The sequence below is a fragment of the Phocoena phocoena genome, chromosome 1 (assembly GCF_963924675.1).
Source record: "Phocoena phocoena chromosome 1, mPhoPho1.1, whole genome shotgun sequence".
Classification (NCBI taxonomy): domain Eukaryota; kingdom Metazoa; phylum Chordata; class Mammalia; order Artiodactyla; family Phocoenidae; genus Phocoena; species Phocoena phocoena.
The window spans coordinates 13,860,061-13,884,132 of record NC_089219.1 but is presented as its reverse complement, the minus strand read 5'-3'; the positions used below and the strand labels follow the sequence as shown (position 1 = coordinate 13,884,132).

The window sequence follows — 24,072 nt, the reverse complement described above, 5'->3', positions numbered from 1 at the left end:
AATAGGGGCTTATAAATATTAGTTGAAACGAGGACTTGTAAGTGTGATGAATGAATAAGCAAATGGTCTGTCTGTTTCTCTCAGAGAAGAGCTGGTGACGTCAGCTCTGTGGCCGCAGGGAAAAGATGCACAAAGCAGTGCATATGCTGCTTGACTAAGCGTTGCACCTTCCAGCTGTGATCACGGGTCAGAGGGGTCACACAGCTTTCCAAATCGAGCCCTTTGAGTGGATTGCTTCAAAGGCCCTGTTTCCATCCCCAGCTCAGGGACTCAGGTCCCCACGGACGCAGAGTGGTAATCAGAGAACATTCAGGTTCCTATTCTAGGCTTCCCTTTATTAGCAGACTCAGTGTTCTCTGCTGTAAAATGGGGACACTGATCTTGCTGACTTTCCGGACAGCTAGGAGGAGCAGGTGACAGTGCAGCCCAACTATTCCATGCTGGCCCTATTGAGAGGAGCCTCGGTGTCTGGCCGAGGCCCAGATGGCTGCCCACACTCAGGGAGGAGCCACGTCCCTCCGTCTTCCTGGCAGCCTTGTGTAGTGGAAAAATCGGGGGCTCTGGCTTTCAGCAGACCTGAGCTCAAAGTCCAGCCCACTCACTGCTGTGGGACATCAGGCAAGTTCTCTGCCCTCTCTGAGCCGTCTGTAGTTTGCCCCCGTAACTGAGGCAGCATAGGGCCTGCCGAGGAGTGGGTAGACGTGAGGGAGGACTAGTGAGCTAATGGACTGTGCTGGGCCTGTCGCTGAGCACAGAGTGGGCTGCAGTCAAGGGCACTCCTCCTTTGCGGGGCTGTGTGCAGAGAGGCAGGGACCGAGGACTCTAGAAGCCTGTCCAGGAGGTGGTGAGCAGGCTCTGGCCTTTGAGGCTGAAGCTGGGAAGTGACCGTCCTTGATAGATGACCCAGTTAGCTGCAAAGAGCTCCTCTGAGCCCCAAACCCATCTGTTTGGCCCCTCTCTCGGAATGAGCTCTCAGCCAGTGACCTCAGCTGGCTAAGGGCCCGTGGGCGGGCAGGTGGGCAGAGTGCACATCTTTCCTCCAGGTCCCCGGCCAGGTCCAGGCACTCAAGACAGCAGTGTCCAGTCTCCGAACAGGCTTTATGTCCATCCTGGAAGACCCTGGCCACCCTGGCCTCAGTCCTCTGGGCTCCAGCCCCGCCTCTGGCAGCCAAGCCCAGCCAGCTGCCTCCGGCCCCTGATGCCCATCTAGAAGCTCTGACTGGTGGGGAGGAGGTCTGCAGAGGTCCTGAGGACTGCAGCCCTGGCCTCTTCACTCCAGCGGCCCATTTTCTGCCGTCGCCGTCTGCCGAGTGAGGTCACGTGGTGTCACTGGTCCCTTCTCAGGGGAACATCTCCAACCTGTGCCAGGTCCTGCCATGTCCCCTCCGCATTTGCCCCCGTCTTTCCAGTTGGTCCCCATGCCCTGTGGCTTCTGTCTGGAAACGCCTCACATGCTCAGCCTCTCCTGACTGAACCCTGGGCTGGCTCTTGCCATCCCTCCCCTCCTAACTGCCCTCCCTGCCTTCAGAACCTGCCAGCAGGCCAGGCTGAGCACGACCTTCTTTAGTTCCCACAACAGCCCTATGAAGTAGGAACCTTCATTACCCCCAGTTTCTAGTTGAGGAAACTGAGGCTGGGAGAGGATAAGTCACAGTGAGACTGTGGAGGGATGGGATTGGACTCAAGGCTGCTGGGTCGGTCCCTTCCTGATCTCCTCCACCAGGGCCCAGGGTAGGATGCCACTGTTGTCACTGCCTGGCTTATAAGGCTCCCACTGGGCTGATGTCACTTCCTGCAGCTCTGAACCTATTCCCCGGCCCTACTGCCATTTCCAGGGTGAAGGTTAGGGCAAAATGGGTGAGAAGTAAGCACTACTGCTCTTTTCATGAGTGCCCAGTGTGAGCTTGGGACATAAACCTTTACATTTCATGCCTCAACAGGGGAGATGCTACTGCAGTCCCCATTTAGCAGATAGGAAAACTGAGGTTCAAGGAGATTAAATAGGCTGTCAGTGTAGCGTAGTGGTTAGGCCTCTAACCACTGCTTCTGGAGTCAGCCTGCCGGGGTTTGAATCCCATTTCTAGCCTTGCTGGACCTGTGCCCTCAGGTGACATTTTTAACCTCTCCATTTTCACACCTGTACAACGGGGAAAGTAACCGAAGACCCTACCTGAGAGGTCTGCTCTGACAATTAAATGTGTTAACAGGTGTAAAGCAGGGCCGTGCCTGGTGTGTAGTAAATGCTCCATAAGCATTTCCTGCTTTTATTACTCGTAGTTGCAGAGCTGGGCTTCAAGTTCATGGCTGAATCCGAGGCCTATACCCTTAGACACCCATCGATTCTCTAAGGAAGTAAAGGCTGTTTCTAGTCTACCTACTGAACAGATGTGTAGTTCTTCAACTGGGGTTTTACCCAGCCGTCTGTTCCCAGTTTGGAGGACCACGGGCATTTACTGTCACTCACCCAGGGTGGGTGGGAAAGCTGATGGGGGAGGGGAGAGGGCTTGGAGGTACCCAGATGTTTGCCTGGGGGACAAAAGGCCCAGGTCTGGTCTTCAGGACCCTGGGGGCTTCTGGGGTGGGAGGTGGAGATTTGGGTTTGCACCCTCTTCCCCTCAGCGCCCCAGGACTCCTCTGCAGCTCTGGCCAGGGAGGATCCCAACCCGCCCTTGCCTCCTTGCCTGTGGCCACTGCAATCGCCTGGGGCCAGTTCAAGCCCAGCAAGTGGCTCATCCTCTCCTGCTGCAAGACAAGGGAATGAGTTGATCCTTTCTCACCCAGCGGGCGTCCTGGGCTACGGAGAGGGCTATAGTGGTGGCTCTGAATCTTGCCTCCCAGCTACCCTGCCTGGGGACCCCCAGGGATTCTCAGACCAGCAGTCTCCCTCCAATGACTAACCTGCTCCCTGGACCACCGTTTACACCAGCTGTGCGCTGGTCCCACAGACAGCCTCCCAGGCCCCCACCGCTGTCCTGCCCCACAGGCAGGCTTTGAATTCTACCAGCTGAAGCCCACTTTCCCACTGGCATCCTACAGAGAGGCAGGGCTGTGCTTCTTCTCTGCTCAGGCCTGGGTCGAGAAGCAGCAGGTCTTTGAGGGATGCAGGGTCTGCCCTCAGCCCTCACATCTCCCCATCCTGCTTGGAGCCAGAGACATTTCTCCTGCCCAAGTCAAGAGAAGTCCTCAACACTCCAATTATTGGTCCTGGGAACACGCTCCTCTTTTAGAGAGGAGGACGGGGCTGGGAATTCAGAGACTGGTGCTCCAGAATCTGGTCTCACTGCTTTCCACTGCGGCTGTACCCATTTACACAAAACTAAAAACAGAACTACCATAGAACCCAGCAATTCCACTCCTGGGTATATATCTGAAAACCCCAAAAACACAAATTCAAAAAGATACATGCACCCCAATGTTCATAGCAGCATTATTTATAATTGCCAAGGTATGGAAGCAAGCTAAGTGTCCATCAACAGATGAATGGGTGAAGCAGGTGTGGTGTATATATATACATACATACAATGGAATAGTACTCAGCTGCTAAAAAGAATGAAACTTTGCCATTTGCTGCAACATGGATGGACTTGGAGGGCATTATGCTAAGTGAAATAAGTCAGACAGAGAAAGACAAATACTGTATGATATCGCTTACATGTGGAATCTGAAAAATACAACTAACTAGTGAATATAACAAAAAAGAAGCAGACTCACAGATACAGAGAGCAAACTGGTGGTTACCTATGGGGAGACGGGCAAGATAGGCATAGGGGAGCAGGAGGTACAAACTACTGGGTATAAAATAAGCTATAAGGGGTGTGGGGGAGGGATAAATTGGGAAGTTGGGATTAACATATACACACTACTATATATAAAATAGATCATCAACAAGGACCTACTGTATAGCACAGGGAACTCTACTCAATATTCTGTAATAACCTAAATGGGAAGAGAATTTGAAAAAGAATAGATATACATATATGTGTAACTGAATCACTTTGCTGTACATCTGAGACTAACACAACATTGCAAATCAACTACCCCAATACAAAATAAACATTTTTTAAGAAAAGGAGAAATAAGCTACAAGGATACATTGTACAACATGGGGAATATAGCCAATATTTTATAATAACTATCAATGGAGTGTAACCTTTAAAAAATAAAAGAATCTGGTCTTAGAAAGCAGAGCTTCAGAGCTCTCCAGAAATCCTAGATTCTGGCCTGGCCTCAGGGAAGTGGGCTCAGCCTTCGTCACCCTGCCAGGAATGTTTTTAGCCCTCACCAGCCCCAGGGTGAGTTTCTTCTAATGGGAAAGGTCCAGGAACTGGCCACAGGAGAACTTCCCATGAACTTGTGGTCCAAAGTCACACAGCAGGGGAGAAAGCAACTCACACTGGAGATAGACAGACCAATGGAATCACAGTCACAATTTTCTCCTGTGTGTTTCTTCTAAGAGTTTTATAGTTTTAACTCTTATATTTAGGTTGATGATGGATTTCGAGTTAAGTTTTGTACAGGGTGTGAGGGAAAGTCTACCTTTATTATGTGCACGTGGCTATCTGGTTGTCCCAGCGCCATTTTGTGGAACAGACTCTTCTTTCCTCAGGGAATTGTCTTGGCATCCTTGTCGAGAATCAGTTGACTATCGATGTGAGGGTTTATTTCTGTACTCTATTTTATTCCATTAGAAGAAACTCGCTCTGGGGCTGGTGAGAGCTACAGGCAGGCTGGCGGGGGGGTGACAGAGGCTGAGCCCATTTCCACGAGGCCAGGCCAGAAAACCACTGAATTGTGTACTTCAAATGAGTGAATTATAAGTTATGTGAATTCTACCGCAATAAAAATCAATTTAAACAAAAACAAGGGGGGAGAAAAGCACCAGATGCACTTAATAAAAATTCACTGGAAAAAAAAAGACAAGCTATGCAAAGTTTATTAACAACTGTTCTCCGTGGCCCCCGGCCTCAGGTTTAGAAAAGCATATAGTGTCGTTTGGTGCCATTGTGGCCTCGGGTTGCAAAGTTCTACCTTTATCTGCCAACCTCACTTGGAAGCCTCCAGAAGAGACACAGGGATCCCAAGATAGAACATTTTATTAATGCCTAACAATACTCGGTGACGTCTAGTAGAGTGGAGTGGTTAAGCGTATAGGATGCATTTACCCTTGCTCTGGCACTAGCTGGCTGGGTGGCCTGGGTAAGTGATGGAACCTCTCAGATCCTTCCTCTGTCAAAAGGGAAGTGGCAGTACCTGCCTTCCAGAGCTGTCGTGACTGTTCAATAAGTTCCCTTATGAAAAGCTTAGCACGGTGCGTGGTAGGTGAGCAAACACACAGTGAGCAGTGACTCTTGTGGTTGGGAGCCAAGAGTATGGGCTTTGGAATCAGTGAATCTGCCCTGCTCCCTCCTGGGTCAGTTTCTGTTGTGGGTTTAATTGTGTCCCCCCAAAACATATGTTGCAGTCCTTACCCTGTGAATGGGACCTTATTTGGAAATAGGGTTTTTGCAGATGTAAAGTTAAAATGAGGTCATAATGGATTAGGGTGGACCCTCATCCATCGTCTTGTGTCCTTACAAGGAGAGGGAAATTGGGACACAGACGCACAGAGGGCGAACGCCAGGTGAGGATGGAGGCAGAGATGGGAATGACGCATTTACAGGTCAAGGAGGCTGAGAATTGCTGGCAACCACCAGAAGCTGGAAGAGGCAAGGAAGGACCCTTCTCTAGAGCTGTCAGAAGGAGTATAGCCCTGCCGACATCTTCATTTTGGACTTGTAGCCTCCAGAACTGCGAGAGAATACATTCCTTTCGCTTTAAGCCCCCAGATTATGATCACATGTTATGGGCAGCCCTGGGGATGCAGCACAGTCCCCAAACCTTGCTTCTGCATCTGTACCATGAGCTACATCCCTCGATGGGACATGTCCTCAGCACCTAGAACTCTGCTTGGCACGGGGGAGCTGATGAATAAGTAAGTAGCCATTGAATTGGTTGCATGAAGGCATGAAACCCACATGGCTCGGGCCTCACCTTCTTTGAGTGTCACCTTCTTAGAGAGGCCTTGCTGTCCACCTTGTTTACAATAGCCCCACTTCCCTCTGCTTTGCTTGACTACCCTCTGACATATCACAGGTCCCAGCTGTCTACTTGTTTGTGTCTGCCTCGCTTCCTGCACTGACTGTTCCTTGAGGACGTGGAATTTTGTCTGTCCAAATGCCGAAGCTGAGTTCCCATGCATACAACAGCACCTGAATGTACCAGGTGCTCCATAAATATTTGGTAAATAAATGAATGAATGAAAAATGAATGAATAAATGAGATTTAGAATGCCCGTGTGTATGGACAGCCAAGTCACCTTCTAATATATTTCAACCAAAAAGACATCCTGATATTGTTTTTACCAGACAGGAAAGTTCGATACTGGACTGTCCATGTCACACGTGGACACTGACCTGGATTTGGACCCAGGTCGGCTGGACTCCAAGTTCAGTGCTCCGTTCAGAGGATCTAAGTAGTGAGGGGGCGCTGGGTAGTAGCGAATGGGAGAACCACTCACGGGGACTGGGGCACAGGAATGGAGAAGCGGGGGGCACTGATGGACGTGCTTTTCCTCCCCCCAGACTCCTGCAAGCCCCCTAGAGGGACAGCAAGCCCCACTGGCCATCTGAGTTTTGAGTGCCAAGTGCTCCCAGTTGGGGTTCAGTCTCCCCAAGGTCCCCACTCTCTCTGCTCTGCACTGCTCCCCCCCCCCCCATGCTTGCTTGACATTTGTGTCACTAACAGCTTTTGTGCCAAAGGTTGGGATGTTTCCCCTTGGGAGCTCAGAGATGCTGTTAGGAACACCAGCTCTGATCTTAGGCAGACCTGCTGGGAGCCCCAGCTCTGGCACTCGTGTGGGTGAGCCCCTTAAACTCTCAGAGCCTCCGTTTCCTCATCTGTAAAATGGGGGTGACAATGCCTACTTCGGGAGGTGCTCATGACGGTCACATGATGAACCATGGATTGAATACTCAGCACACAGGGCTGGGCAGATAGCCGTGCTTGATGGCTAGTGACCTTGATTATTAGCTCTGAGTTAAAGGCCCCCTCAGTGGCAACTCTGCACGGCGAGGGTGGCCAAGATACCCTGTGCCTTGGTGTTGCAGCGAAATCAAAAGAACAGCCTCTTTTGGCTTCAGCAGGTGGGAGTATCTGGGCCTCTCAACATTTAAGTGATTGTAACGTCCCAGCCTGAACACGCTCCCCCGCATAACCCACACCCCCAAGAAGAGCCTCCGAGAGCCTTCCGTGACTGTGTACACTGCGTTCCCGGGGCCCAGCATGCAACTTTCAAACTGGCTTACAATTTATCTGCTGCTTGGATGAAAACATTTTAACACGAACCCTCGGTGTCACCCATGGGGCTCCCAAATGTCTTTCCCCACCACAGAGCGGGGATGTTATAGGCGTGAAATTACAGCTGCGCTCGCAGTTTGATCTCTACCCAGAGGCCTCTGGAAACAGCGCGTTAGAATGTTCTGGATGGATGCAGGCTTGGTGATAGCGGGCTGGGGCGCCCAGTTCTCCGGCGGACCTGCTCTGTGCTTTTGATGTAGGTGGGGACCTGGGCGCTCCCCACCCTCTAGGCTACCCTCTCCCCACTGTCCTGGGAAGTTTCCCCTTGACCCCCAAATTGGACAGGGGCCGTCTTGCCCCACTGTTCCTTGCACAGCCCTTAGGGCCCCTTAGGAGACCTAAGGGCTTAGGCCCAAAGGAGACCCCAGCTTTCAATGACCTCCACTTACGTGGAGGGAAGGTCTCTGTGTGCGTGTGTGTGACAAGAAAGGGTCTTTCTATGCAATGCCACAGACAGGCCAAAACAATGAGTTGACTTTAATTTTTGAAACCTGCCTTGGAATATATTTAAAGGAGACAGTCATGGGGGAGGAAGGGGGAGGCGGGGCAATTTTTAAACCTTTCTAATTGTGCCTGATTTTTAACTGACATGATCACTATTTGTTGTGAGAGATATTATTATTCATTTATTTATTTTGAAGTACAGTTGATTTTCAATGGTTTTTTTAGGGAGTTAAAAAAAAATTATTATTATTATTTTGGCTGTGTTGCATGGCTTGTGGGATCTCAGTTCCCTGACCAGGGACTGAACCCAGGCCCTGGGCAGTGAAAGCGTGGAGTCCTAACCACTGGACATCCACGGAATTCCCTGATTTACATGTTGTGTTAATTTCTGCTGTACAGCAAAGTGGTTTGGTTATACATATATACATATTCTTTTTCATATTCTTTTCCATTTGGTTTATTACAGGATATTGAATATAGTTCCCTGTGCTGTACAGTAGGACCTTGTTTTTCATCTCTTTTATATACAGTAGTTTGTAGAGAGATACTATTTATGGGTCACTCAGCCTGTGCGGGGGCTCAGAACATTCTGTACTATGGATCATCTCATTTAATCCTCCCAACCTTGACTAAGTAAGCCACTTCCTTCTCTGTGCCTGGGTCTGTGCAGTGGGCATAGTGCAGTTTCTGCCTCATGGGCTGACGTGGCCGCCAGGGTTATGGGAGATACTACACGGGCAATTGGCTTATACTTAGCCCCACTGTCTCTCCCAGCCCTCCCCTCACCAGTCCGGACCTTGCTGAACCTCAGAAGCCACACTGCTCTGGGCCAGGGACAGCCACAGCCCTGTGGGGCCCAGAGCCAATCCTTTCCTCTCCCTGAGCCTCAGTCGTCTCACCTGGGAACTGGGGATAATGGTTATCCTGCCCCTGAGGGGCCGCGGTGAGGATCAGGTGAAAAGCTCTATGGGAAGCACCGTGGAACTGTCACAAACTGGCCAAGACTGAGGTGTGTCTGTCATTTTCAAACTTGGGACGTATCCTGGCTCTTCCCCTAGACATGTCTGGACAGGCAGACCTACAGGAAGATGGTCACACAGAGGCCGGCCACCCTGACGCCCATAAACAGGGCAGGACTGGACCCCCTTTCCAAGGAGCCAGTGGGCACAAACATGTGAGCATTCATTTCTCAGACTGGCTTAAATTTCCCTGGAGTCAGGAATAGTGGATGGGACTTCTCTGTGTCAGGGCTAAAACCAGGGGCAAGAAAGAGGCAGCCACAGCCGTGCCCAAGAGCAGGCAGGCCAGAGACAATGTTAATAAAGACAGTAAAATCTGGCTTACTGAACCTCTTAGCTGCCTCGTGCTGGGCTAGGTGTTTTGCAAACCTTTTCTAATTTTTTTTTTTTTGCTGTACGCGGGCCTCTCACTGTTGTGGCCTCTCCCGTTGCGGAGCACGGGCTCCGGACGCGCAGGCTCAGCGGCCATGGTTCACGGGCCCAGCCGCTCCGCGGCATGTGGGATCCTCCCGGACCGGGGCACAAACCCGTGTCCCCTGCATCGGCAGGCGGACTCACAACCACTGCGCCACCAGGGAAGCCCCAACCTTTTCTAATTTCAACCTCACAATCGTCCTAGGAAGGAGGCATCCTTACCCCTATTTTACAGATGGGGAGACAGAGGCCCAGGGAAGCTAATGAATCCAAGGTTGCATGGTGGATCTGGGATTCAGCTCCAAACCTGCGTGTCCTTGACCTGTATGCAGATGGGGCATCCTCCTGTGTCTGGGGTGAGGTGACAGTTGGAAGGAGGAAGGAGAAATACATTCGCATATAGATAAGAGTATAGACACAGCTCTTGATGCATGTATCGATATCGATATCAATAGAGAGATATACAGAATTAGTATGTTTTGAAGACTTAGTGGTTTAGACCAGTGGTTCTCAAAGTGTGGTCCTGGCACCTGTAGCACCAGCATCATCTGGGAACTTGTGAGAAATGCAGGTTCCTGGGCCCCACCCCAGATCTGCTGAATTAGGAGCTTTGGGGGTGGGACCCAGCAATCTGTATCTTCACAAGCCCTCCAGGCGATTCTGATGCTCATTCAAGTTTGTGAACCACTGGTTTAGACCACGGGTTTTGGCCTCAGATGGCTGTTATGACCCTAGACAAGTCATTTCCCCTCATGTTATGGGGATTATAACATCTCCCAGCTCACAGGCTGTGGCCAGGATTCTGTCGGAAAATGCGCATGAAGCTGGGAGCTCACGCACTGTCAGGCACATGCCATGGTGGGGCAAGGCATCAGGTCCTGCCCGCGTGGCAAGCACCAGTGGACTTGACCCATCAGGGGACAGCTAGGCTGTAGGGACCAGTGACAAGCATGGTGACCTCTGAGCACTGGGGACAGTCAGAGGATTGAGTGAGATGGGGGGGGGTTGCTATTCCAGGGAGAGTCCCACCCAGGGATGCGCTGAACTTCTAGGGGTCAGAGCTTTCCTGGGGGCGCTGGGGTGGGTGAGGGTGGAATCCCTGGCCCTGCCCCTCTCTGGTCCCTCCTGGTAGCCTCACCCTGCTGCTCAGTAAGTGGGATCCCGGGAGCTGTCTGCCCCATCCCTGGATTGACTGCCACCTCCCTGTGGGAGAAGCCCAGAAGCACAAAGCCCCTTGCTCCTTGGAGCCTACCGGGAGCACCCCACCTCCTTCAGCTGGGATTGTCAGGCCAGCTGTGCAAGCCGGGCTGGTCCCACGAGACCTCTTTGTGCCTCGGTTGGAACTAGCAGAGGAGGTTTAGGGTTATCTGGTTCTACCACCTCCTCGTACGGATGAGGAAACCGAGGCCACAGAGGGACAGTAACCTGCTCAGGAGACTTTGGTGAGTGGGGGAGGAGTGCGCCTCGTAGCAGAGGTGGCTTTGAGGACTCTGGTTCCTCACAGGCACCAGAGAGCAGAGCCTCAGCTGGACCTTCTACACTGCTTCCATCCGTGCAACGTAGCTGGCCCAGGAGTCAAGACACCCGGGTTCCGGCCTCAACACTAAGCAGCCTGATCTCACAGGAAGGTTTTGTGATCCTTGCTGTGTGACTTCAAGCAAGTTGCTTGCTTTCTCTGTGCCTGTATATCTATGTCTGCAAAATAGGGATAATAGTGCTAGTACGTCCTCTTGGGTTGGCTGTGAGGACTAAATGACATAGGTCTGGAAAGCACTTAACCTCGTGGCCTCCAGGGGCCTCCCCTGAGCCCTCTCCCTAAACTGACTGCCACCTCCCCTGTATCACTCTTGACCCCATTACCCTGCGTGATTTTCTTCCCATTATTTGTCACTATCCGTAATCACCTCACTTACCCAACTGCACATGTGTTTTATGTTTGTCTCACGCACTGGACACAAACTCCCAAGGACAAAGATGTTTCCTATTGAAAGTATATGGCCATTTCCTGGCACGTAGTAGGTGCTCAATAAATATCTGATGAATAAACAACTGAGTACACATCCCTCATCAGACTGGGAGCTCCTTGATGGAGCAAACCGAGTTTCATCTGCACCGGCTTCCCTGGTGTGACCAGCCTAGGGCTCGGTACCAAGAACCCTCCTTGTCCAAGTATTACAGAAGCCGTTCCGTGGGCGGGTGACTGCAAGAGGGGAGGTTTTCCTGGCACTGCCACCTCCTGGCCATGGCCTGTCCCCCAGGAAGCCAGAACACACCGCGTGCCGCTGCTACAGGATTCAATGTCCCTCTGGAGGTCGGGCCTCTGGAGGTTTCCCATTTCCCCAGAAGCAGTGGTTTCCACGAGGCCTTTATGCTTTCATTGACTGCCTGAGTATGGCAAGCTTTGTTTCCCTGATAAATATCATTTGATAAGAAAATCGGGGAACACAGAGTCCGGAGTCAAGGCCAAGTACCTAGAATCCTGGCAGCAGAGCTGACCCAGAACCCAAGATTGTGCCCGGCAAGAACGTCAGCGCTGGAAGGGCCTTCTGAGACCACGTGGAGAAAGGCTTTGTTTTACAAGTGGGGAAACTGGGGCTGGGTAGGGGACACAGCCAGCCAGAGACAGGCACTAGTATTCTTATCCCCATTTTACAGATGTAGAAATGGAGGCACAGACACAGGGTGGGAACCCAGGAACCCTGACATCCAGTCCGGCACTCTTTCTAACTTGTCCCCGATGCTTCAATGTCCTGGAAAAGGCTTGGGAGGCACAGGGAGGGAACATTCTCTCTGCAGTAGGTATGCATCATCACTGAGATGCTGTCTCAATCCCCCTCCCCTACCCTGGAGGCTCCTGGATTGTCCTCCCCCCAGGGGAGTGCCCACCCCCACTCTACTTTGCTACAGGTGCTTCCATGAACGTGGCTCCTGGCTTTCACCTGGGAAAGGTGCCCATGCAACTCAATATTTTCTCCCCGTGACCTCACCAGGTCGCAGAGCCTGAGGCTAGGAGATCCACGAGTGATCCACTAAGCCTGCATCCCACCCCCATCTTACAGAAGGGGAAACTGAGGCCCAGAGGCTGCAGCAGGCTGCCACCCCTCGGGAAGTCTCAGTGCCCCTCATCCATTCCAATCAACATGTCGGAGCCCCTTCAAAGTGCCTGGTCCGCAAGGCTGCAGGGATGAGGTACAGCCCTGCCTCCCTCAGGTCCGGGTGTCAGTGCCGGTAGGAGAAGGGGTTCCTGAGAGGCCACATCAGTCACACCTCAGCATGGCTGGCCTCCTGCCCTCGAGGGCAAGGGTGGGAGAGAAGAGGGTCCAGTGCCAGCACAGCAGCTGGTTCCCAGGACAGCCCCTCTGTGTGCGTGGGTACGCACGCGCACACACACACACACGCACACACAGGCACACGTGCACGCACACAGTGACGCCAGTGCCAAGAGCCCTGCACTCACCCATGACGTTGAGGAAGATGTTGCCTGATGCCAGGACCACCTTCTCCCTCGTAGCGCGGTCGTAGATGCCCACGTGGCACTCGTAAGGACCGTTGTCAGAGATGCGGACCTCGGGCAGCCTGCGGGGAAGCAGAGGTGCAGGATGAGGGTCCCTTGCCTGGGGCGGGCAGTCACGGCGCTGCAGTAAACCAGACCCAGAGCCCCACCATCCAGCCTTCTGTCAACAACGCTCCTGGACCCACCATGCCGTGCCCACGTGCTGTGCTGGGTGCAGGAGAAACATTTATGGAACACCGACTGTATGCCAGGCCCTGTGCCCGATGCTTCAGAGGATGAAGCTGTGGGCTGTGTGTTCAACTAGAGTTGAATCTGTGCTCCTTTCAGGGGCTGAGCCAGGGATGGTGATGTGCCCGCTCCCAGGGGCCCCCCCTGAGGATGACATGGACTGAGGCGCCTGTCATGTGGTTCAGGCTCAAAACTGTCACCTAGTCCACCAGCTCACTCATTCCTCACAGCTGCCCCCCCCAACAGGAATCGCTCTTCCCATTTCATAAACATGGAAACTGAGACTCCAGAGGGGATGTAATTGCCCCCCCCCCCCACATGGCTATTAAGAGCCAGGATGGGAATCTGAATTCCTCTTTCCACACGGCCATGCTATCACTTTATGCATGGCCCTGGAGACTTGAGAAGAAACACAGTAAAATTCTTGTCTCCATGGACCGCCCCCCATCCCAATGGATAAGGAGGCAGGGAAGCTGATCAATGCCCTAAATCCCATGGGACTCTGGAGAACAGGATGGAGGTTCCTTAAAAAAGTAAAAATAGTGTTGCCATAGGATCCAGCAAACACAGCCCTGGGCATATATCCAGAGAAAAATATAATTCAAAAAGATACATGCACCCCAATGTTCATAACAGCACTATTCATAATAGCCAAGACATGGAAGCAGCCTAAATGTCCATCAACAGATGAATGTATAAAGAAGATGTGGTACATATATACAATGGAATATTACTCAGCCATAAAAAGAAACGAAATTGAGTTATTTGTAGTGAGGTGGATGGACCTAGAGTCTGTCATACAGAGTGAAGTAAGTCAGAAAGAGAAAGACAAATACCATATACTAACACATATATATGGAATCTAAAAAACACGAAATAAATGGTCATGAAGAACCTAGGGGCGAAGTGGGAATAAAGACGCAGACCTACTAGAGAATGGACTTGAAGATACAGGGAGGGGGAAGGGTAAGCTGTGACAAAGTGAGAGAGTGGCATGGACATATATACACTACCAAACGTAAAATAGCTAGCTAGTGGGAAGCAGCCGCATAGCACAGGGAGATCAGCTCGGTGTTTCATGACCACCTAGAGGGGTGGGATAGGGAGGGTGGGAGGGAGATGCAAGAGGGAGGAGATATGGGGATATATGTATATGTATAGCTGATTCACTTTGTTATAAAGCAGAAACTAACACACCATTGTAAAGCAATTATACTCCAATAAAGATGTTAAAAAGAAAAAAGAAAATGTGGTGTGTGTACACACACACACACACACACACACAGGAATATTACTCAGCCATAAAAAAGAAATAATGCCATTTGCAGCAACATGGATAGACCTAGAGATTATCACACTAAGTGAAGTAAGACAAAGTCAAATATCATATGGTATTGCTTATATATGGAATCTAAAAAATGATATACAGGGCTTCACTGGTGGCGCGGCAGTTGAGAGTCCGCCTGCCGATGCAGGGGACACGGGTTCGTGCCCCAGTCCGGGAAGATCCCACATGCTGCGGAGCGGCTGGGCCCGTGAGCCATGGCCGCTGAGCCTGTGCGTCTGGAGCCTGTGCTCCGCAACGGGAGAGGCCACAACAGTGAGAGGCCCCCGTACCACACACACACAAAAAAACCACACAAATGAACTTATTTACAAAACAGGAATAGGCTCACACAGAAAAAAATTTATGGTTACCCAAGAGGAAAGGTGGGGGGAGCGATAAATTAGGAGTTTGTGATTAACATATATACACTTCTATATATAAAATAGATTACCAACAAGGACCTACTGTATAGCACAGGGAACTATATTCAATATCTTGTAATAACCCATAATGGAAAAGAATCTGAAAAAGAGTATCTATCTATCTATCTATCTATCTGTATAAAACTGCATCACTTTGCTGTACACCTGAAACTAACACAACATTGTAAATCAACTATATTTCATTAAAAGAAAAACCCAAATCCCATGGGAAAGGGTGAGCTTATCCATGCGTAGAGTGAGCGGGGAGCAGCTGATTCTGCCCGAGGTGGTCAAGAGGCCTTCTCAGAGGAGGCGACCCATGAGGACAGGAGATGCTCCCTCAAACCTTCTTCCAGACATGTCCTCTAAAGAGTAAAATATTGGGACTTCCCTGGCAGTCCAGTGGTTAAGACTTCACCTTCCAATGCAAGGAGTGTGGGTTCAACCCCTGGTCGGGGAGCTAAGATCCCACATGCCTCGCAGCCAAAAAACCAAAAAAAACGGAAGCAATATTGTATTAAATTCAATAAAGACTTTAAAAATTGTCCACATAAAAAAATCTCAAATAAAAAAGTAAAAATAAAGAGTAAATATTTTAGGCTTTGCTGTTTTTACAGTCTCTGTCACAACTACTCAACTCTGCTCTTATAGAGCAAAAGCAGCCACCCTTAGTAAGTGAACCAGCGTGGCTATGTTCCAATAAAACTTTATCTATAATCATCAAATCTTGTATTCATACAATTTCATGTGCCATGAAATCTTATTCTCTTTTTCCAGTTTTTTCTAACCATTTAAAAATGTAAAAAAATTCTTGGTTTACAGGCTGCAGGCTGTAGTTTGACGATTTCTATTCTAGATCCTTCTACAGGGTCTACGGGGTCAGACCACGATAAAATGAGTTGGTTTGGGGCTTCCCTGGTGGCACAGTGGTTGAGAGTCCGCCTGCCGATGCAGGGGACACGGGTTCGTGCCCCGGTCTGGGAAGATCCCACATGCCGCAGAGCTGGGCCCATGAGCCATGGCCGCTGGGCCTGCGCGTCCGAAGCCTGTGCTCCGCAACGGGAGAGCCCACAACAGTGAGAGGCCCGCGTACCACAAAAAAAAAAAAAAAAATGAGTTGGTCTGTTGTTCTCTCTCCCCATGGAAATGTCACTGGGGCAGCTCTTTCCTCACTCCTCTCTGACACTGGGTTAGAGAGAGCCAAGTTCAAATCCTGCCCCCACTGTTGGTACGCTGTGTGACCTTGTGTAAGCCATGCTGTCTCTGAGCCTCTATTTCTTATCTAGAATATGGAGCTGATGCTTTGCAGGACTGCAGTGAGGATTAAATGTGATGATGTTACTGCAAGACCTCTGTGAGCAGGAATGTCACATTAAAATGGTCGCAGGACAATTACCTGTTGCTCCTGGATTCTGTGATGCCCTGTGAGGGAGAGGGGATTCCTGGTAAGTGAGACCTGGACACTTTGAAGGGGAAGAGCCTTGACCTGGAGTTCAGAAGCTATGTTGTTGCTGCATCAGGGAAATCTGTGTGTCCTCCATCAAGTTCCAGCCTTCTCTGGGCCTCATCATGCAGCCGAAGGGGAGCATTTTCTGGCCACAACTTAAAGAAAGTGGGGTCTCTGTGTCTGGGTCTTGGAGGTTCTCACGCCACAGCAGAAACCCGGGGGAAGAAGCTCATGTTCATGGAACCCTAGTAAATGCCAAGCATAGTGCTCTACCCACCAAACTAGCCCAGCAGTCCTATCAGAACCCTGGTGGAGGACGAGGGCGTTGGCTAAGAGCACAGGCTCTGGAGACCTGGACGCCTGCACCAGCCCTGCCGCCAAGAAGGGGGGTTCCTTCAATTCTGCTCTTCGCGTCCACCCCCATAGCTAACACATTTCCCTCTCCATCAGCTAAGCCTCTCTCTCCATCTGTTTCTACTGAGTAATCTAACCTCAGAGTCACTCCTCTCTCCTTTCATTTCAGCTGTCCTCACCCCCATCTTTGTCTTCCAGCTACTTTTTCCTATGACTCACTGTCCCCCACCTCCCCCACCCTCTGTGCCCACACACACACACCTGGGCGCCCAGCTTCTCTCTCTCCATCTCCGGTCTCATGGAGGAAGCCCACCCATCTAACAGAGCCTCCTTCCCTCCCATAGCCTAACTCACATTAGCATAAACAAACACCTTCATTTCCATAGAATACACAGAGGCTGACATCTGGTCTACCGACTGTCACAAAAGGACTTAAAGAACGGGAAGCTTTTCATCAAGGAAACTTTGTGGGGAAGATGCTGCCTCCCATCTCAGAAGAAAAGAACACCGTGACAGCAGAAGCAGCAGGGAACTGTCCCCTCTGGGAACTATCTTCTCTGTTTGTAACTCAGCTAGACTGAAAAAAAATAGCCTCCCTACTGGGCAGGGCTGTTGAATGACAGTCATCTAGAGTGACATGTTTAGGTGACACTCATAGGTGCCTGTTATAGAGGCAACTTTCTTAAAGGCCTTGCGTAGGTGACAGGTGTACAGGTGACATGCTCAGGTGACAGCTCTGTAAAGAAACAGGTTCCAGGGACACATGGAGCTGGCAGCTACAGATAATAACGACACGGTTGACACACAGGTGGAAATGCACAGGTAACCGCCACATAGGGTGATATATGCAGAAGATGTATTTCTGTGCTAGGGACACAGGTGATGTGTTTAGGCAATCACTACACTCGTGTTCTGGTGACAGTAACACCGGCAATATGTTTGGGTGACACAACACGGGTGGTATAGAAGACAGCTCAGGGGACATCTAGATTGGTGCTTTATGAAGGAGGCGGTTTTTTGCTTAGGACTACTTCTACAGCCTCGGATGTTTCTTCCTCCACGAATGGTCCTGCTCTCCGCCAGAGGTCCAAGCCACACTTTGGGCACCATCCTTGATGCTTCCCATTTCTATAATCCCCAAACACAGTCAGTGACCAAGTCCTGGATGTTCTGCATCTTAAATATGTCCTGAACCATCCTCTCCCCTGTATCTCCACTGTCAACATCTTTTCTCACCTGGAATATGGGATGAATAGTTAACTGGTTTCTCTGCCCCTGCTAATCTCCCTCCTGATCTGTGCACCAAGGTAGACCCCAGATCTTTTCAAATGCAAATGGAATTAATGGTACTCCCCTACCTAAAGCCCTTCAAAAGCTTCTCTCTGCTCTTTGAATAAAGACCAGAATCCTTATCTGGGCCAACAAGGCTCAGCACAGTTGGTTCCTGCCATATCCCAGCTCCCCCATCCTCCAGCGACAATGGCATTCTTTCCATTCCTCCCATGTGCCAAGTTCCTTTTTTTCAAAAAGAAACTTGAAATTATTTTAAATTTAAAGAAAAGTTGCACAGAGAATACAGTCCCCAAACACCTCTCACCCAATTTCCCCCATTGTTAACTCTTACAAGACCATAGTACTCTTGTCAGACTAAGAACCAGTGTTAATACATCGCTATTAACTCAACTCCAGACTTTATCCAAATTACACCCGTTTTCCCACTAATGTCCTTTTTTTGTTCCAGAATCCCATCCAGGATCCCTCATAGGTGACAGTCCTAGGTGAATTGAGCCAAGTATCTTTTTTGATTCAGCACTTTTGATTGCAACAGTCTGTTTTCCTGAGAATGTTGCATTTTCTTCCCCTGGCTACATCCTTCAAGTTACAAAGGTCACTTAGAAAGTGACCACCTGGACCGGGTGGCTGTGGTAGATTGAATGCATTGATGGCCTGGATTAACAGCCTCCCTGTATCTTGCAAAGTGCCTTCATAGTTCCTCTCACCTAGAAGTGGAGTCTATTCCCCCATTCTTGGCCTTGTGACTTGCTTTGACCAATAATATGTGGTGAAAGTGATGGTGTACAAATTCCAAGTTTCAAAAGAATTCTCTCTCTCTCCCTCTGCCTCTGTCCTGAGAACAAGCCTCTGATGGAGGCTGAGAGCAAGTGGAGGGAGGCCCCACTTGGCCCAGCTGGTCCAGCCAAGGCCACACTCGGGATTGAACCTAGCCAACCCCAACCTCATGAGCTATAATACATTGCTTTAAACCATCCTCATTTGGGACTGCTTGTTATGTATCCATAGCTAACTGATACAGCAGGTCTCTGCATGCCTCTCCTGAGCAGTTCTTGTCTACACTGTAACTTAATGACATGTTGGGAACTCACAAATGTCCTCCTCCCCCACACCATGCACCATAAAATCCATGAAGGCAAGGTCTGCGTCCAGCTCGCTTGCCAGTGTATCCCAGGGCCTGGCCCAGTGCTTGCCATCATGGTTGGTACTCAATCAATAGTTGCTAAATGGGTGGATGGTGAGACCTTCCAGGAGGCTATGGTGTGGTCCTCCCTCTGCTGCAAGCCATGCAGCCCCCCATCCCCTACCCCACCCCAAGGGAGATTCTGGTTCTTGTCTGCAGATCCAAGAGCTTCCAGTCACAGCTTTCATTTGGACCAATCTGCCTCTTCTCAGCACCTCGTCTGAGCTTGTGCCTTCAGCGTTATCCTTCTAAAGTGGATTAAGTGGCCCAGAGACCCCCTCTCTCCAGATTTGAGTGGCATTGATCTGCATGCTGGCTAGAAGGCCTTCCGCAGATAGCAGGGCCCCGAGGGGGCTGAGGGTGAGGAGACCTGCTCTCATCAGCCATGGGCTGCAATCAATAAACTATTAATAATGGCAAAGGTTTCTGGCGAGTTCAGTGTAATGTACTTTAGCAGCTGGGGTTTACCGACACTGACAGTGGTTCTGAAGGGCAGGCGAGTAATTGTGCTTTTGAAAAGCTGGGCACAGGGATAGCGGAGACCCCCCTGGCTGTCCCCGTGGCTCAGGTGAGGCCAGGCAAGAGCTGGTCACTGGGGCTTCACAAGGCCCAGGGGCAGGACTGTAGTCTGTCCATGCTCAGCACAAGTATTTACACCTACTGTGTACCACACCCTGTGCTGAGCCTTAGGGGTGGGGGAAGGGGTAGACACAGAGATGCCAAGGATTTGTCTCCTGCCTCTGTGCCTCCTTGCCCAGGCCGTTCCCTCTGCTTGGACCACTTTTCCTTGCTTATCTACACAGCAAGCCTCTAGCCATCTTTCAAAGCCTAGCATTTGAGTCTCACTTTCCCCATTTATGATCCCTCCCCACCAGATAATTGAGAAGATTACGTGGGATAATTCAAGGGCTTAGCCCAAAATGGTGTGGCTTGAAAGTCCAATGGACTAGAATCACTAGATACATAGTGGTCCTAGGGCTTTACATTCAGATGCTGCTTCTGCCAGGCAGGCTGCCCTGACTGCCCGCCGCTCCCCGTGCAGACAGAGTCCCTCTCCACCTCCCCAGGGCTGTGTCTGTCTGGGAGCACCTACCTATCCATATCACGCTACATTGGTACCCTTTTGTCTTCCCTCCCAGAGAAGCATATGAGCTACTTGAAGGCGAGCCTGGCCACGTGGTAGGTGCTCAGAGAATATTCACTGTATGAATGAGGGCGGCAGAAGCTACCAGGGCCAGGATGTAGGTGCCCTGGGCTCTGGTCTGGGCTCTGCACCTGACTAGCTGCGGGAGGTTGGGTAAGGCCCTTGGGCCTCTTTGTGCTTCGGTTTCTCCATCTGATAACTGGGTGTTATAATATCTGCCTTGTGGGATTACAGCCTTTGGAAGGAGCTGATATTTATAGAGATTTACAATGAGAGGCGTTGTGCTATGCATTTTAGCCTATCTCCCTGGATCCTACCCTATTATAATGCAGTATATAAAACCTGCTCTGGTATGTATTATACAGCAATAATAATATTATTATCCCCATTGTATAGATGAGGAAACTGAGGCACCCAGAGAAGACGGGATGTGAGGAGGTCACAGAGTGAGCAGGTGGGTGCTGTGATTCGAAACCAAGCCTGATGGATGCCAGAGCCCGTGAGAGGTCTTTGGAACCCCACTGCCATCCCCACACTCTAAGTCAGATCTTCCTTTCCCAGCAAATTAATTTGAGTCCCTTGGGACCGGAATTTACCTCCACTGCTCTTGAGCATATTTCTGTTTTGAGCCTTGCCACCTCTCCAGGTTTTGAGAGCCATCTGTTTCCTCCCTGCTGGGAGAAGGGATGGTCTTTTATTTTCCTAAATTCCCTTCTTCCAGCTTCCAGTGGGTCCCTTAATTCTGATGCCTGGAGTTTACTGAGCCAGTTGTATTCACATTCCCCACACCTGATACGACTCTACAGCCTCTGATCATCTTTCCTTTCCTGACTTTGTCTTTCCACTGGGAAGAGTCCTAGATTCTCCCAGACTGGAGATCGTGGACTTGGGAGCAGAGGGTGGGGCTGGGATGAAACAGGGAATGGATCTCTGAGTTACTTTTCCTGTACTGTTGGCAAATCAGATGATCCAGTAAGTGACTTTTGCTGAGACCTGAAACCTAAATTAATGACATGCAAATGCACTTAGAGCAGAGCCTGGCATGCTGTAGGCGCTTGTCAGATTTTTTCCCCCTGCACCATTAATGTATTAAAATTTTAAAACAAACTATCAAGCATCTACCATGTTTACGGTGTTGAGTACATAACGTGGAAGAAGACAGAACAATAGTGACCTTCCTCAGTTTACAGTGAGGTTACATCCTGCTAAACCATGAATAGCATAGCCTAGCCTCACCTACCTTAACTGTGCTCAGGACACTTCCCTTAGCCTATAGTTGGGGAAAATCATCTAACACAAAGTCTATTTTACAATAAAGTGTTGAATATCTCATGCAATTTGTTGGACACTATACTGAAAGTGAAAAACAGAATCGTTACCTGGGTACAGAATGGTTGTAAATGTATCGGTTGTGTTTACACTCGTGATCCTGTGATTGGTTGGGAGCGTGCTGTCCTGCCCAGCATCGTAAGAGAGTCTGGTACTGCGTATGGCTAGCCCGGGAAAAGACCAAAATTCAAAATTTGAAGCCCGGTTTCTACTGAATGTATGTGGCTTCTGCACCGTTGTAAAGTCGAACTATTGTAAGTCGGGGACCGTCAGGCGTCACTATAAAGGCGTCTTTTTTTTAGTTGAGTCTGCATGTATGCCTCCTCCTTCCTGGGAGAAACCAGCTGAACGTTAGTTAAGCTGGCCCTGGATCAAGGTCATCATAACAAGCACCGATCTCATCCTGCCATGTCTTGGGGGTAGTGCAATGTGTTAGGTTAGTTTGCCCCTACACTATGTCTCCTGGGATCCTTGCCTTTAACCAAAACATTTGTTGACAGATTTATTGAGGTCTGATTGGCAAACAATAAACTGTGCATAAAGTTTACACATTCGATGGGTTTTGCCATACGTATACACCATTGAAACCATTGCCACAATCAAGATAATGAACATATCGCCCCCAAAAGTTTCCTTGTGTCCTTTTGTAATCCCCCCATTCTGCCCCCAAGGCCAGGCAACCATTGGTTCATTTTCTGTCGCTGTTTCTTAGGATCACGTTTTCAGGGTTTCATATAAATTGAACCATGGAGCATGTCCTATTTTTTGTTTGATTTCTTTCACTCGTCACTGTTATTTGAGATTCATTCATGTTGTTGCCTTTATCAATAGTCCATTCCTTTTTAAGGTTGAGTGGCCTCCCATTGAATGGCTATAGCCCCTCCTGTCTATCCACTGACCTGTTGATGGATGCTTGGGCTGCTCTCTATTTGGCTATTACAAATAAAGCTGCTATGAACATATGCGGACAAGTCTTTGTATGAACGTATGCTTTCATCTCTCTTGGGTTCATACCAAGGAGTGGCATGGCTGGGCTTATTTTAACCTGAAGACGTTGCTCAACTCTTTTCTACAGTGAGGACTTCTCCACTTGTTATGGCTTTTTGCCTTTGCACACTCTGCTTGGGGTGCTTCCTTGAGAAGCAGCTCATTCTCCGTTACGTTATTCCTACTATCAAAATGCTTCTCTCAGTCCGCGGTGAGCTCCAAGCCCAGGTAACAAGTCCCGTGGGAATCGTGTGGCCACGTGGATAAAAAGGTTGGGGAGGAAGGGCGGGGGCTATGGGATTTCTCTAAGAGAAAAGTGTGCATGACATTTGCCTCTGACCCTCTTTTCTTCTAATCTTCTTTCGGGGGATGGGAGCTGGCAGGACAGATGACACAGTGGTCAGTTCCTTCCCTCCACTCTACTGACTCTGCTCTGTCTGGAACTGCTCCACTTTTGTATTCATTCTTGCCATGTCTCCCTGCCTGAGGCCCTCCAGTTTATCCCCTCCCTACCCTGCTGCCAGAGCGACCTTCTCACAGTGAGGATCTGGCCTGTCCTTTCCCAAATTAAAACCTTCCCGTGGCTTCCATACACTGGAGGATCAAGCCCAAACTCAGTCTGACTGTAGGCCCCTCCTTGATCTGGCCCCAGATCCAGAAAGGAGGAAGGGAGGGAAGGAGGGAAGAAAGGGGTGTGTGGCCTCACATCTTCGGCAAAATTCAGCAAGTGAATTTGCTGAAGAAGACTCATCAGAACCAAACTTTTATAATCTACCCTATTTAAAAAGCATTTTGTCATGCAAAGGTCTTCATTTATATAGACAGTACCTCATTCTGGGCTAATGAAAAAGATTCAAGTAGCAATTGATCCTTTGAGGCTCCGCTTTAATGAAGAGATGAGAGAGCCTTTCATTTGTACAACCATTGTTTGCATAGAAACGAAGCTTCTAAGGGGCCTGGAAATAGTTCATTCTAGCAAGTAGGTTAAACACACCCCCTGCAATCCTATTAGCCTAGTGCCTGCCCAGCTTTCCGTGATGCCTGCTGGAGAGCTCTCAGGTGGAAAGTAATGAAGTTTTACTGTTCCTGCGCCTGCCATGGTTCCTTGATTGGTGGCACGTTCCCTGAGGCCTGGATCTTGTTTCTCCCTCCCTCCAACACCTGCTTACTCTCCAAGTTCAAATGTCATGGCCCCATGAGGCCGGGGCAACTATTACAGAAAGCCCGCTCCACCTCTGCAGAGTCTTGAGACAGAATTAATAAAAATGGCCGTGAAGGGGCTTCCCTGGTGGCACAGTGGTTGAGAGTCTGCCTGCTAGTGCGGGGCGCACGGGTTTGAGCCCTGGTCTAGGGGGATCCCACGTGCCGCGGAGCAACTGGGCCCGTGAGCCACAACTACTGAGCCTGCGCGTCTGGAGCCTGTGTTCCACAACAAGAGAGGCTGAGATAGTGAGAGGCCCGCACACCGCGATGAAGAGTGGCCCCTGCTTGCCACAACTAGAGAAAGCCCTCGCACAGAAACGAAGACCCAACACAGCCATAAATAAATAAATAAATTAAAAAAAAAAAAAG

The 24,072-nt window shown here is 50.0% G+C and overlaps 1 protein-coding gene across 1 annotated transcript in view; it reads right to left on the bottom strand.

The window, feature by feature from the left end:
• The window catches only part of IGSF21 (immunoglobin superfamily member 21), a 243,710-nt gene that overhangs the window by 28,167 nt on the left and 191,471 nt on the right, over positions 1-24,072 (bottom strand). The window contains exon 4 of the mRNA XM_065891784.1: positions 12,730-12,848. Coding sequence (XP_065747856.1) covers positions 12,730-12,848 — 119 coding nt within the window. The remainder of the gene's footprint in view (positions 1-12,729; positions 12,849-24,072) is intronic.